The following is a 14,602-nucleotide window of genomic DNA, read 5'->3' on the forward strand; positions in this document are numbered from 1 at the left end:
GAGGCGTTTCAGGAGTTCAGAAACACTGACACTGATATAGAGGAGAACTCAGAGATTGTTCTTGATCAAACAGCAACATCACACACTAAAGAGAGATGAACATGGGAAAAACCACAATAGGTCCTCTTTAAATATTAGGTGCAGGCACACTAGCTTTGAGCATGGATCAGACACAGGACATGACGACATTATCTAGGACTTCTGTTTTTAATAACTACTCGATCACAAATTACAGGCAAATTCAAAATGTCAAATGTTCGCTGTATTGAGCCAAGAGATCAATAAGTGACGTTGACATTTACATCAATTTGTAAAACATGTTTTCATCAAATACTGTATGAATTCACAGGTTCACAAACATTGAGTACAATCTAAATCTCTTCACGTGTGCGAGTGTTTCCTCTCTCTCATGTTTGCACGAATGGAAGTGAAAGGAAAACACAATTGTATTGCATTATGATTGGATATGACATGATCAGTGGACTTGCATTGGACGTGATCACAAACATATTAAAAGTTACACTCACTTTTGCATTGTGATTTTTCAAGTGTTTACTATATTTTTAGATTTACTTACAGAGTCTCCAGGTATACCTTTGGCTCCTTTTGGTCCTGGCAGGCCATCTTCACCCTTTCAAGAAACCAACAGATGTACATTTTCTATATGTTTAGGATAGCTTAATTTATAGTGAGACTACTAAAAAATACACTGGTATATACAATACACAAAAATACACAAAATTATATTTGGAGACTTTAAGAAAAAGTTAAATGGGTTTTGGATGAAAAAAAATATTGAGAACATGCCACTTAATTATGTTTACCATTAATAGAATTAAGTTGCCTACACTCTCAGAAAAAAGGTACAAAAGCTGTCACTTGGGCTGTACCTTTTCAAAAGGTACACTTTTGTACCTAAATGGTACATATTACCACTTAAAATGTACATATTAGCACCTAGAATGTACATATGAACACATAAAATGTACATATTAACCCCTAAAATGTACATATTAGCACCTAAAATGTATTAGCACCTAGAATGTACATATTAGCACCTAACATGTACATATTAATACCTAAAATGTACATATTAGCACTTAAAATGTATACATATTAGCACCTAGAATGTACATATTAACACCTAAATGTACATATTATAGCACCTAAAATGTATTAGCACCTAGAATGTACATATTAGCACCCAACATGTACATATTAATACCTAAAATGTACATATTAGCAACTAAAATGTACATATTAGGACCTACAATGTACATATTAACACCTAAAATGTACATATTAGCACCTAAAATGTATTAGCACCTACAATGTACATATTAGCACCTAACATGTACATATTAATACCTAAAATGTACATATTAGCAACTAAAATGTACATATTAGGACCTACAATGTACATATTAGCACCTAAAATGTACATATTAACACCTAAAATGTACATATGAAGAGTTCAGATGCAAAAGCCTCTAAATGCCATTTGAAATTTTCTTCTTTAATGATGATTTTTATCAAACTTGTATATTTAAGTTCAGTAACTTCACTTAAATAACAATTAATAGGTAATTATCATTGCCACTTAAGTGAAATCACTTAACTTAAATATACAAGCTTGATAAAAATCATCATTAAAGAAGAAAATTTCAAATGGCATTTAGAGGCTTTTGCATCTGAACTCTTCATATTAACACCTAAAATGTACATATTAGCACATAAAATGTACATTAACACCTAAAATGTACATATTAACACCAAAAATGTACATATAAACACCTAAAATGTACATTAACGCCTAAAATGTACATATTAGCACCTAAAATGTACATATTAACACCTAAAATGTACATATTAGGACCTACAATGTACATATTAACACCTAAAATGTACATATTAGGACCTACAATGTACATATTAGCACCTAAAATCAGTAGCACCTCAATTCAGAACATGAGATCCGGGGAGGAGTTGGATCAAGATCCAAGGGGTGGAGATGGGTATGATTAAGGTTGGGTTTAGGGATCAGGGGGCGGGGTTGGGTAGGATTAGGATTGGGTTTAGGGATCAGGGGGCGGAGTTGGGTAGGTTTAGGTGTATGTAAGGTGGGAGGAGTTGGATCTGGATCCGACTCCTCCTCCCCGTGGATTTCAAGTTCCGCAGTGAGAACCATCTCCCTAAAATGGACAAAAGTTTACCTTTTGAAAAGGTACAGCCCCTTTCAACAGTACTTTTTTTCTGAGAGTGTAGGTACAATAAAACTGTTGCCTGAATATATTGCCTGTGCATGCAACACTAAGTTTGAAATATTGTCCACATGAGCAAAGAAAAGGGGAAAAACATCACCTTAATTCCCATCTGACCATCATTTCCAGGTATACCAGGCATGCCCTGTTAAAAAACAAACTTGCTCAATTCTTGTTTAACTACTTAGAAAACCCCCAGGAGACTTATAACATTCATTAACAGCTCTAAGCACTAGAGACTGAGTCGTTACACTAATGAGTGCATTTGAGAACCTGAGGTCCATGGTGAACGCAGTGGGCTTTCCTGGCCTCTGATGAAGCTAACATGCACGGGATGTCTGGATTAATCACTTATGAAATGCATCCCTCCTGGCATCTTGAAGCTTTGTCAGCCAGAGAAAGTAATAGTTTTAACAGGACGTTGTTAAATTCGGATACTACTGTAATACAGGGAGCAGCTCCACCGGAGATAACATCCGGCCAACCTACACAATCTGTAGGAGGATTAAGATTAAGATCTCAAGGTACTGCAACTTTATCTGTCCTGTTATAATAATTAAAGTGCTATAACATTACAATAATATATAATAAACAACAATGTTTTCAAACATAGATCTAGTAACACATGGGTATTTGTTGGCTATAACACACATGTTCAAACTCTTCCTAATCAAACACGCCTGACTCACTCGGTAGTAGAGACTGAAGACGGGGATTCAGATAAGAGAGACATCCAACATGTGTGCCTCTAGGGACAGGATTAGGTGTTTCAATCGGAATAAAAACAGAGTTTCCTGGTGTTTGTTCATACTTAGCCAGGCTACACTGCTTATTTACTTTGTTTTAAAAAGCAGACTTAATATTTACCTACAGTATTTAGGAGATGACCAGCACAAAGCCATTGGTTTTATTTATCGAGCAGTAAAAACGCTCCGTCCTGCGGCCAAAACAAACCATCTGGATGAGTCTGAAACAACGTCTTGCAAACTCACCATGAGTGAGAACTTTAGAAAAATCTTTCCTTCAACAACAACAAAAGCTTGATCTGTGTGTCAAACATCTAGACACCATTTCTCCAACTTCTCAATCTGATCAAGTGTTTAAATGTCTTTTCAAACAGATTAGAGAAAGGTTTACATCACCCCTCACAATAAATCGAATCTGTTCAATTTATTCCAATTGACATGGTAACATTTGTTTTTTATTCTGACAATGCCAAATGTCTAATCACAAACAGATTATCAGAGTCCAAGTAAACACAGCTACTGATGTAACCCAAAGTATTACAAACAGGCATGAAACTCTTCAACAGGTCAAGCACCTTGTTAAAGGGATCCTTCACCTCTGGAAAGATTTAAAATGTAGTTGATTTGATCGTGATGCGCTCACGGCCATAAACGATATTGGCTTGGAACAGTTATAATGTTATAATGAGACATTCCCACAACGATTACAGGACTCAATGACAGTCAATCTGTTTTGGGATAACGTGCGCTTCTTAGTAATCTATCTGCTTTATGTAAAACTTCAAATTATAATTTGGTACTTTTAGATAATATATTAATCATTATCAACTCCATTTACCATTTATCCATTTATTTAACCAACTCCATCTATATTATCAACTCCAGAGAGCAATCTGACGGAAATCATATTCATGGATGAGCAAATGTATTCAAATGTTATTAACATTACTGTGGTATTTTACACGGCTGATTTTATTGAGTCCTTGGTGTATTAATATATGATTTTGATATATGTATGAATATAGGATTTTGGGCCTATTTGTCAAGATAATATTTCATAGGACTGACTCAATTCAGCCAGCAACCAAATTATAATTTGAAGTTTTAGTTTCCAAGCCAATATCTGTGCTTCTTCATGTATGGCCATGAGCGCGTCACGATCCAATCAACTACAACGGATACACTTGACTTGGTTTATAGACCATAAACCAGTGGTTCCCAAACTTTTTTTGTCTGTGACCCCCTTTTTCCCAAGAAAATATTTTAGGGCCCCCCTTCACATTTAATGATATTATCGCTATTGTAAGCTTGCAGCAAGGATAACAAAATATGTTTTTTTTTCAAACAAACGGTATGTTTATGCACAAATAAAAGCCTATAATATTGAAAATACAATGACTAAAACATCAGTAGGCCCTTTGTAATTTAACAAGGTAAGCCTAGGAGAAGCCTATTAATTGGCCCTATTTGAAATGCAAAAATGAAAATATTCACACTGCTGTTTAGGTTAAAAAAAAGAATATCTGCTATTAAATGACTGTTGTCTGGGGCCTCAATACTTGCATGTTATCTGTGAGGCTTTATCAATGTGAGGCTTTATTTTTACGCTTTTGGTCCAATAGCGAGCGATAATAAACGTGCATTTATTAACAGAATAATGCGTCTTTCGGAAAGAATAGTGTAGCCGGAACTACTTCTCTCTGTGTACGTCTATGACGAGTCACGCAGGTACTGTAGTACTCCGCAGCGGCAGCGATCCGAACCAGTGTAAAATAGTCCCAATGTAAACACTTATATAGGTTCAGGATAAGACAAAAACACGGATTGGAAAATGGATTCATGATGAACTCACTCATTATATACATTTTGTAAATTTTGAACAGAAAAAAGTTAAGGACTTTTATTTAATGCTCATTGCTCAAACCTTCAAAATATGCCGCGACCCCCCACAGAGCTCGCTGAGGCCCCCTTGTGGGCCGCGAGCCCCCTGTTGGGAACCGATGCCATAAACCATTGCTATTGAATGGAATGGTCTAAATGTCCTACATGGTCAAAGGCTCTCGTTAATTTACAAAGGGTTCAGTTGATCGTACACTGTAAAAAAAAAAAAAAAAAAAAAAATCCTGTTGTTTTTACAGATAAAAATTGGCAGCTGTGGTTAGCAGAACTTTGCCGTCAAAAATACGGTATCTCAATGTTATTGGTTTAACAAACTTACAGTAATAAATAATATTTCATTGTCAGATATAATGTAAATTTACCATCCTATTAAAATATAAATATATGTTTTGATTCATTGTTATTCACTAGCGTTCAACATTCATCACCACTTTAACAGATTCACATGAAACTGGGGTTCTGAAACTGGTGGTGCTGCGGGTCTGCAGCTGGATATATCTCTCACAAACAGGCTTCCACAATAATACTCATATAGAAGCTGCACATTGTTATTCGCACAAACATTAAACACCATCATGGTAACACACATCAAATTTTAAAAATGCTAAACATTAATTTAACAACATTAAATGCAATTGGAGTTAGGTAATCTGGCAAGTCCATTTTTAAATAAAATTCTTAACTTGAACAATTCTGCAATAATTATTTTAAATGTGATTTGTTTTGTCTTGCATTAGAACTGTCCTAGTTCCCATAGTTCCCCTCACCTGGGGGTTCTAAGCATGCGTCAAAACCGCCGCCATCTTGGAACAGGGGTTTTGTCATAGGAAGTAGCTAGGTAACGCTGCTATCTCTGCCTTTACTTCGAATTCATTGATGGTGGCGGACTTTTGTGCAGCGTATGGTGTTCACGGATGAAATCTGAACTAGGAAGAATGTTTTTTTTTTTTAAATAATAATTTCTTTCTGGAATTAATGATAAATACATGTCTGACCGTTGGAACAAACCAAAAAAACAAGAAAAATCGCATTCATGATGATTTATGGTGATTTTATTTCCGTTATACCTGTGTCTACTACATAGACGCTGATGCATTAAAGTGGAGGGGCTCCCCTGTTTCAAGATGGCGGTTCTATTGACGCATTCGTTCCAATGAACTGCCGTATCCAAGATGACGTCTAGTGTAAATGTCTATGCCTAGTTCCCACATGACGTCACAACATACGGGTATTTGCCGACCCGGCGCCATTGCTGAGGGCAAAACATTAGAAGAAGCAATACGAGTTGAACGAAGTGAAATGAGTTTCGTCCTATAAAGTGAAAATGGTCATCTCCTGCTGCCATGGATGATAAAATCGTGCCGGAGGTTCAGTTAAATCGGGATTTTACCCGTCATTAGACTCCATGGATGTGAGACTAAGCTTTTGTCCGAACAATGACGGAGATTATGGCAGGCGAGCATAAACAGGAAAGAAACTCACTCGAAACACGCAAGAATTTGTTTGACAAAAGCACAATGTTGTGTTTTATTGCGAGTGTAAACAAATATAAGTTAACACATTGCAGTTTGAATAATGTCCTGTATGAACAAAATAAACAAAATGACGAGGTATTAAAAACATACAAAACAACATTGCTTCCACTGTTTGATCTCACATTCCAGCATTGCAATCTCAGATTATGTCCCTAAAGATCCCGCGTATAATGTAGTTCCGCATTACATTAATTAAATTGCACGCGAGTTATTTATTTTTATCTTCATGCACCGAACCATAACGCCTGCAAGTACATATATATATATATTACAGAAAGCACCGGTGACTGTTTTAAGGGGTACATAGGAATTAAGTTGTACAGGCTATGGCTTTTTATAAGACAGATTATCATCATGCTACTTCGCTATGATGACTAAGTTACTTTTCAATTGATTGCACTTGAGCAAACGTCACCAAACCAACCCCACGTCAATCTGATCGTACACCTCCAGTGATTTCCAGGCTTGGAATTGCTCACATGTGTGAAAACTCCTCACCAATACCAGATAATGGGACACATGAAAATACTGTATCTGAGGCATAATCAGTGCTCAGTGCTTCCTTCGTTACTGCATACGGATCCACACCATTTATGAATGAAATGTTCGCATTGTACCTCTCTCTGTCTTGTTTTAATAGTCTCTTTATAATCTATTTCACTTTGTCTTTTCATGATTTGCATAACAATATAAACAGAAATAAATATTTGTTTGTAAAACGACATTCTCAGATAAAACTTTGTAAACGCCTATGGTAAACACAGCGGTTTTGCCCTCAAAGATGGCGTCTCCGGGGAGGTCACGTGACATTAATTCGCCTGTGGGAACTATTATGTATATTAATAAGAATATGCCAATTCGTCTCTTCAGTTACGTCACGTCCGTTATGTTCTTCTTCGCCCCAATAATATTCGGATTCCAACTAACAGGTAGCAGAGCCCTTTTTATGTTAAAATGGCTTAATCATATAAGTTTATTAATAAATAAACACATCCAGATACAGTTGAAACGACGCCTTAACTTGACACTTTTGTATTTTGATAACAGATCATTTGGATTACGACGATATTATCAACATCTTAAATTCAAAGCCCAGCCGACTCCGACGTGTTTAGAACAGACATCAACCATACAAGGTAAGCTATGGGTATTTTGTTTTTGTTTTTTTGTCTGGCCCGCCGTGGCATGATATTTCCGTTTAATATGTGATCAAGGGGAATGTTTCTGGAAATGTATAAGCCATGAGTTGCTACGGATTAGCAATAGCATAGCAGAGAGTGTATTCCAGAAAGCAGGGTTACTGTCAAACACCCCGAACTGTCGGTTGATTAAACCAAACCTTGCATTTTCGAGATATGCTGGTCCCCAAAACATGACGGGGAGTTCATGCAACACACCAGACATTCCCAACAGAGCGACGACTCGACGAGTCACCATGGAAACAAACGTTAAGCGCGCCATACTAGGCTACTTCTTTCGTTATGGAGCTTACACTTAGCTAGCCACCTATTTGGTAACGTTAGTTGTTCAATCATTTTGAAATATTTTCGTTTAATTATCTTTAATCACTGTGATTAAGAACTGTCGTTTGTTTGCTAATTATATAATAAACAGCGAGACTGATTAAACTTAATACAGTCTGTGCTTGCAAAAGATAACACGTTTGATAAGTTTATTTTTGTCAATTTGCTTCCACATTTCATGAAAGGTAAGATGTATAGCCTATATTTTATTATAGAAATACATTATAGCATAGAAAACGTCCTGAAAAAAAAAAATGTCTGCGTTGTATGGTGATATGCCATTTTGAACAGGGCTTCCATATCAATTTTAGTGTTCTTGGGTTGCATTTAGCAGATGCTGGAAAATACTCATAGACATATACACTAGACTTCACCTTGGGGTTCTAAGCATGCGTCAAAACCGCCGCCATCTTGGAACAGGGGTCTTGTCATAGGAAGTATATAGGTAACCCTGCTATCTCTGCCTTTACTTCGAATTAATTGATAGTGGCGGACTTTTGTGCAGCGTATGATGTTCACGGATGAAATCTGAACTAGGAAGAATGTTTAAAAAAAAAAAAAAATTTCTTTCTGGAATCAATGATAAATGCATGTCTGACCGTTGGAACAAACCAAAAAAACAAGAAAAATCGCATTCATGATGATTTATGGTGATTTTATTTCCGTTAGACCTGTGTCTACTACATAGACGCTGATGCATTAAAGTGGAGGGGATCCCCTGTTTCAAGATGGCGGCTCTATTGACGCATTTGTTCCAATGAACTGCCGTAGCCAAGGTGAGGTCTAGTGTATATGTCTATGGAATATACTTAGGTCATCCAGGTATTCCATGTTTAACCCCTCCGGTTGTACTCGCCCTGATCCAAACGGGTTACAACGGGAGCACACTATACTTAATACTGCAGAAATAGAGTAGTATGCCATTTTGAAGACAGCCATTGAGAAATACTGCACTAAGGGAAGTATACAGGGTACTTCTACTACAGAATTTCAGAGACTTGGGTATGAAATCTTTTTAACTTGGCCTAATAAGCAACCACAGAGTAATGATCTGGCAACCACCTATTCACCCTAGCATTGTATTGCCAAGATGGGCCAACATAAATGTTATAGTGCAAGTGGCCCCACCAATAAAATTCAGTGCAAATAAACTATTGTTCCTGGCAGGAGAGCCCCTGATTGCCCTTCTTTGTGTAAAGCATGCACCTTGTTACTTACGACTGACTCACATCAATTCACAAATGGACAGATTTTATGTTAACACACATCTGAATTGTCCTGTTTCTCCATTGTATAATATTTTACTGGCTAATTTGTTTGCATGATAAAAAAAAGATCAAAAATGAAGAGCATCAAACTTTTTCTCAAAATGCAAAATGCAGATCATTGCACAGATTGATGGCTGTATAAACTGCTTTTAGAAAGCGTGACATTTTAGATCTCTGGAAAGTTAAAGTTGACTGCAGAACATGCAAAGATTGGCCAAGATTCGTCATTCTGTTTTTTTTATAAAGCATCTCTGTGGTCAAGCACATTTCCTCTTTGAATGGTCCATCTTCATGATGTATGAGCGCTTCCATGTAATCTGTAGAAAACATTTCCTTCATGTCCAAGTTTTACAGCTGTTCAAGCTCTGCGTTCTATTTTTATATTAGTGCAAAAAAAATAAAAAATCAGCAATGTGCCTTAAATAATAATCAGGACAGTAAACAAGTAGACTTGTATTTGCAAGAAGTCAATAAACTATTCAAATCAGGACTAGAAATGCCTTATTCACAAAAACATGCAAAGGAGAGTACGTGTTATGAGAAGTTTTACTGTGAGGAATCACCAATAATCTCATTCTGTCATGAGAACTCGGGAGAATAGAGATTGGCATGGTAATGGAAATGGCAATGTTAATGTTAGGGCTGGGTATTGAGACAAATTTCTCAATTCGATTCGATTTCGATTCACAAGCTTGCAATTCGATTCGATTTCGATTTGATTCAATATCGATTATTTTAAATATCAGTTACAATAAATGGCAATTTTGCTCAGTTTGTGTAACAAACTGCCAGTCACGTGATTTCAGTAAATGAGGCTTTAGAACCGACCACTTCGAAATTTCAATGGTTAATCGCCCATTATTCATGAGGAGTTACTGAGAACCAATGAACAAGTATCTGTGGGTTTTACCTGATCTCTGATCAGTTTTGTACGTTTGTAGATGTTTTAATTAGACATTAGTATAATTTAAATGAATAATGGTAGTTAATAGTCATTAATAGAACAAACAAATCAAATTCTGACGCATGATAAAAGAACATATAGACACTTGATAATCTTATTTGATCTTATAATGCCACGTTTGGCCTGGGTTTCAGGTCTGTCCACTAGGGGTCGCCGTGGATTGTTTTGAAGCCTTGACATAATAGGGCACATTTGCTTCAACTGTTTCAGTTCCACGTGCCACGATCTGCTCACCACTAATATAAAACAGCAATGACATACAAGACCTCTGCTGCATAAACACGAACTGCTACTTATACAATATGCTTCAGTGATTCGCTTGTGCACTGTTGACATGATGCTTGTTTAAAACATTTCTAACATGAAGCTAGTTTAAAACTTTTAAAGATTGCTCCATTTAGGAATTAATAACCGGACCAAACAATATGTGCAGACATTTGGGTTGTGACGGTGAGGATATTTTCTCACCGGTTAATCGACACGTGACAACACCGCTAATACCGGTGTCACCGGCGGGGGCTTTTAAATCGCTAATTTAAAGGCAAACGTAAAATGTGCACGTTTTCACGGGCATACATACCGGTGCGGTAGTGCGGGAAAGAACTGTTTTGTTATTGTGCCTTGAATATGCGCAAGTTTGAAAACGAAACTAACTTTTGATTGACAGGTATGTGATCTGACTAGGGTTGAGTATCGTTTGAATTTGAACGATTCTGATTCCGATTCCGATTTCTTGTTTCAATTCCGGTTCCTAACGATTCTCGATTCCGATTCTTTTAAGAGGCAGGGTCAAAAAAGTTTAGCTAACCTTGCTAACCAATGCTCTTTCTGAAGGAAATAATCCTTTCTGAAGGAAATACTCCTGTCACAAATACTCCTTTTGTCACAAATTTTGCATTTTGCCGAGATTTCGTTATTTTTAGAAAAGTGAAGCCACACTTTGGACCGCCGACGTAAGCTACTCATGTTCGACTCGCGCGGTTATGCCAACACTTCCGGTAGACTCTTCTCCGTTGGTGTTGTTCAGCGGTTTCTTCTTCCGCTCGGCGAACTGTGAATATCGAAACTAGGAATCGAAATTTTAACTTTTGAACGATTCCGGGAAAAACGAAAAGTTAGTCTCGGTTCCAATCGATACTCGATTCTCGATACCCAACCCTAGATCCGACCAATCAAAATCCACCATTTTTGTCCGACAAAGCAGTCAGAAGAGTTAGTAGATTAACGTCGTGAGCAACGTCGTAAGTAATAACGAGTGAGCGAATTCGGACAGCTGTTGCTGACAGAGACGCGATCTGACACGCGTCCCATTTTCTCACAAATCTCTACGTTCGTTCAAGACTGCTCTTATGGACATTTTGGCATAATTTGTGTGTTATGGTCTATTCAAGCCTGAAGGAGAACTCTATACCGACGCACGTCTTTTCTGTGGGTCGTGTGTGTGTTAATAGGCAGGATTTAACGACTACTGCGTAATTGCGTTCAATATTTTTAAGGCTTTAAACTTGCGACTGAACACCGGTAACACCGACGACCGTAGCAAGCCTAGCAGACATGTGTAATATAAGACCATTTTGATGCTGATTCCAGATGCGTTCTGAAAGAGCGCTGCAGACAGTAACATCAAACTATGGCAAGTATTTGAATATTTGAGCAGCAAGCTCATTGGCCGTGGATTCAATAGCAACCAATCAGTTGTGCTATGTAGATAATGACATGATTGCTACCAATCAGTTTAAGGTGCCTGGTGTAATGTCCGCCAAAACATCAATTCATACTCCACATTCCATACCAGATGGGGGCAGTATACCAAGTGAGTTGGTCTACTTTAGCATAACAAACGAGAATCAGCATAGTCTCCATGCTCCGCCCCTATCTTCACAACGACCCTAGAGCCATAGCCAAAGCCGAGCCAACTCCTAATTGGTTTTATGCACAGCTGCACTACTTCCTGAACTTCAGCCAACTCCTTGTTTCCTGTCTGCCATTATTGGGCAAACTTGATTAATTCAGGTGTGTCTGATTATTGTTGCCATGACTACTGACGTCAGAGACACCTGAATTAATCAATTTGACTTATATAATGCCAGACAGGAAACAAGGAGTTGGCTGAAGTTCAGGAAGTAGTGCAGCTGTGCATAAAGCCAATTGAGGACATTTTGACTCCAGAGGCACGTTGGTTGATGTCAAGTGATTTTTAAATATGAAATCTTCAAGCTACTCTCATTCACCTTTACCTATGTTCATATTCATTTTGTTCATATTACATTTTTATTGTTAGTTTGAATTACATTAATTTTGACAGACAGCATTCGCTGATGTTGACCAAGCTAGTGCCATTAATAACGCTATTTGAATATAGCGAATTCACCGTGAGACACACGCAATTGACACTTTTCACACACTCTCACTAGTGGAGACTTCTAAATCGGTAGATATAGGCAGGCAATCCAAAACAAAATCTCACAAGTTATTGCTTAGCTTCACACACTAGTCTGTTTTTTCCCCTCCGGTCTCGACTTGGTCTCGGTCTTGGTCTCAACTTGGTCTCGGTCTTGGTCTTGACTTGGTAGCGGTCTCGGTCTCGACTTGGTCTCGGCCTCGACTTGGTCTCGGCCTTGGTCTTGACTTGGTCTCGGCCTTAGTCTCGACTTGGTCTCGGTCTTGGTCTTGACTTGGTCTCGGCCTTAGTCTCGACTTGGTCTCGGTCTTGGTCTTGGTCTCGACTTGGCCTTGGTCTCGGTCTTGGTCTCGACTTGGTCTCGGCCACGACTTGGTCTCGGCCACGACTTGGTCTCGGCCACGACTTGGTCTCGGTCTCGACTTGGTCTCGGCCACGACTTGGTCTCGGTCTCGACTTGGTCTCGGCCTTGGTCTTGACTTGGTCTCGGCCTTAGTCTCGACTTGGTCTTGGTCTCGACTTGGTCTCGGCCTTGGTCTCGACTTGATCTCAGTCTCGGCCTTGGTCTCGACTTGGTCTTGGTCTCGACTTGGTCTCAGTCTCGGTCTTGGTCTCGACTTGGTCTCAGTCTCGGTCTTGGTCTCGACTTGGTCTCGGTCTCGACTTGGTCTCAGTCTCGGTCTTGGTCTCGACTTGGTCTCAGTCTCGGTCTTGGTCTCGACTTGGTCTCGGTCTCGACTTGGTCTTGGCCTTGGTTTCGACTCGGTCTCGACTTGGTCTCGGTCTTGGTCTCGACTTGGTCTCGACTTGGTCTTGGTCTTGGCCTGGTCTCGACTTGGTCTTGGTCTCGACTTGGTCTCAGTCTCGGTCTTGGTCTCGACTTGGTCTCAGTCTCGGTCTTGGTTTTGACTTGGTCTCGGTCTCGACTTGGTCTTGGCCTTGGTCTCGACTTGGTCTCGGCCATGACTTGGTCTTGGTCTCGACTTGGTCTCGGCCTTGGTCTCGACTTGGTCTCGGCCTTGGTCTCGACTTGGTCTCGGTCTTGGTCTTGGTCTCGACTTGGTCTCAGTCTTGGTCTTGGTCTCGACTTGGTCTCAGTCTTGGTCTCGACTTGGTCTCAGTCTCGGTCTTGGTCTCGACTTGGTCTCGGTCTCGACTTGGTCTTGGCCTTGGTCTCGACTTGGTCTCAGTCTTGGTCTCGGTCTTGGTTTTGACTTGGTCTTGGTCTCAGTCTTGGTTTCGGTCTCGACTTGGTCTTGGCTTGGTCTCGACTTGGTCTCGGCCTTGGTCTCGACTTGGTCTCGGTCTCGACTTGGTCTTGGTCTCGATACCCTCTCGTCTGGGTAGTGTCTCGGTTTAGGTGGTCTTGAATACAAGTCTAGCTCTGCACGCCACACATCAATTTTTCACTCAGATTTCTCTCAGATTCTGTCAATTTTATTACACAATTCAAACAATAAATAGAATAAATCTACTAGCTAATGGTAAAAAACAAGAACACTGTTGAAAGACACACTACAACTTACCAAAATGTATTCCTCATACATAATATCGACCAATCGTTTTTTTGCACTCAGTGCAAATTTATCACCGTACATTGCCATTCTTGTTATGATGGAGCCATTGCTTGCTTACATATACATCTGCACTTTACTAGAGTACCCTTTCTAATTTCAGAAGCACCCTTGATTGATTCTTAATTGTCCACCTGACTGTAAAATTAAAATATGATTTTTTTTGTAAATTTGAAACTCAAGTTCTAGTAAATGTCTAAATGTCCACCAGACAGTAAAATTAAAATGTATGAAAAATAAAACCGATTTACATACTTGTGATTTATATCAATGGTGAACAATGGATTGTGATTTTTATCACATGTGTATTTGTTATGATGTATAAATCTCAATTTTAGCAACGAAAAATAATATACAGACAATGATGCATGTGCAACAACAATATAAAAATCACAATGGTTGGTTTCTATTTATATCGAAAGATATATGCT

The 14,602-nt window shown here is 38.7% G+C and overlaps 1 protein-coding gene across 1 annotated transcript in view; it reads right to left on the reverse strand.

Moving 5' to 3' along the window:
- The window catches only part of col21a1 (collagen, type XXI, alpha 1), a 59,231-nt gene that overhangs the window by 17,211 nt on the left and 27,418 nt on the right, over window positions 1-14,602 (reverse strand). Inside the window, exons 17-18 of the mRNA XM_039690459.2 lie at window positions 2,362-2,406; window positions 578-631 (exon numbers count right to left, since the gene is read on the reverse strand). Coding sequence (XP_039546393.2) covers window positions 578-631; window positions 2,362-2,406 — 99 coding nt within the window. The remainder of the gene's footprint in view (window positions 1-577; window positions 632-2,361; window positions 2,407-14,602) is intronic.

Source organism: Pimephales promelas, chromosome 11, assembly GCF_988280905.1.
Source record: "Pimephales promelas chromosome 11, fPimPro1.hap1.1, whole genome shotgun sequence".
Taxonomy (NCBI): Eukaryota; Metazoa; Chordata; class Actinopteri; order Cypriniformes; family Leuciscidae; genus Pimephales; species Pimephales promelas.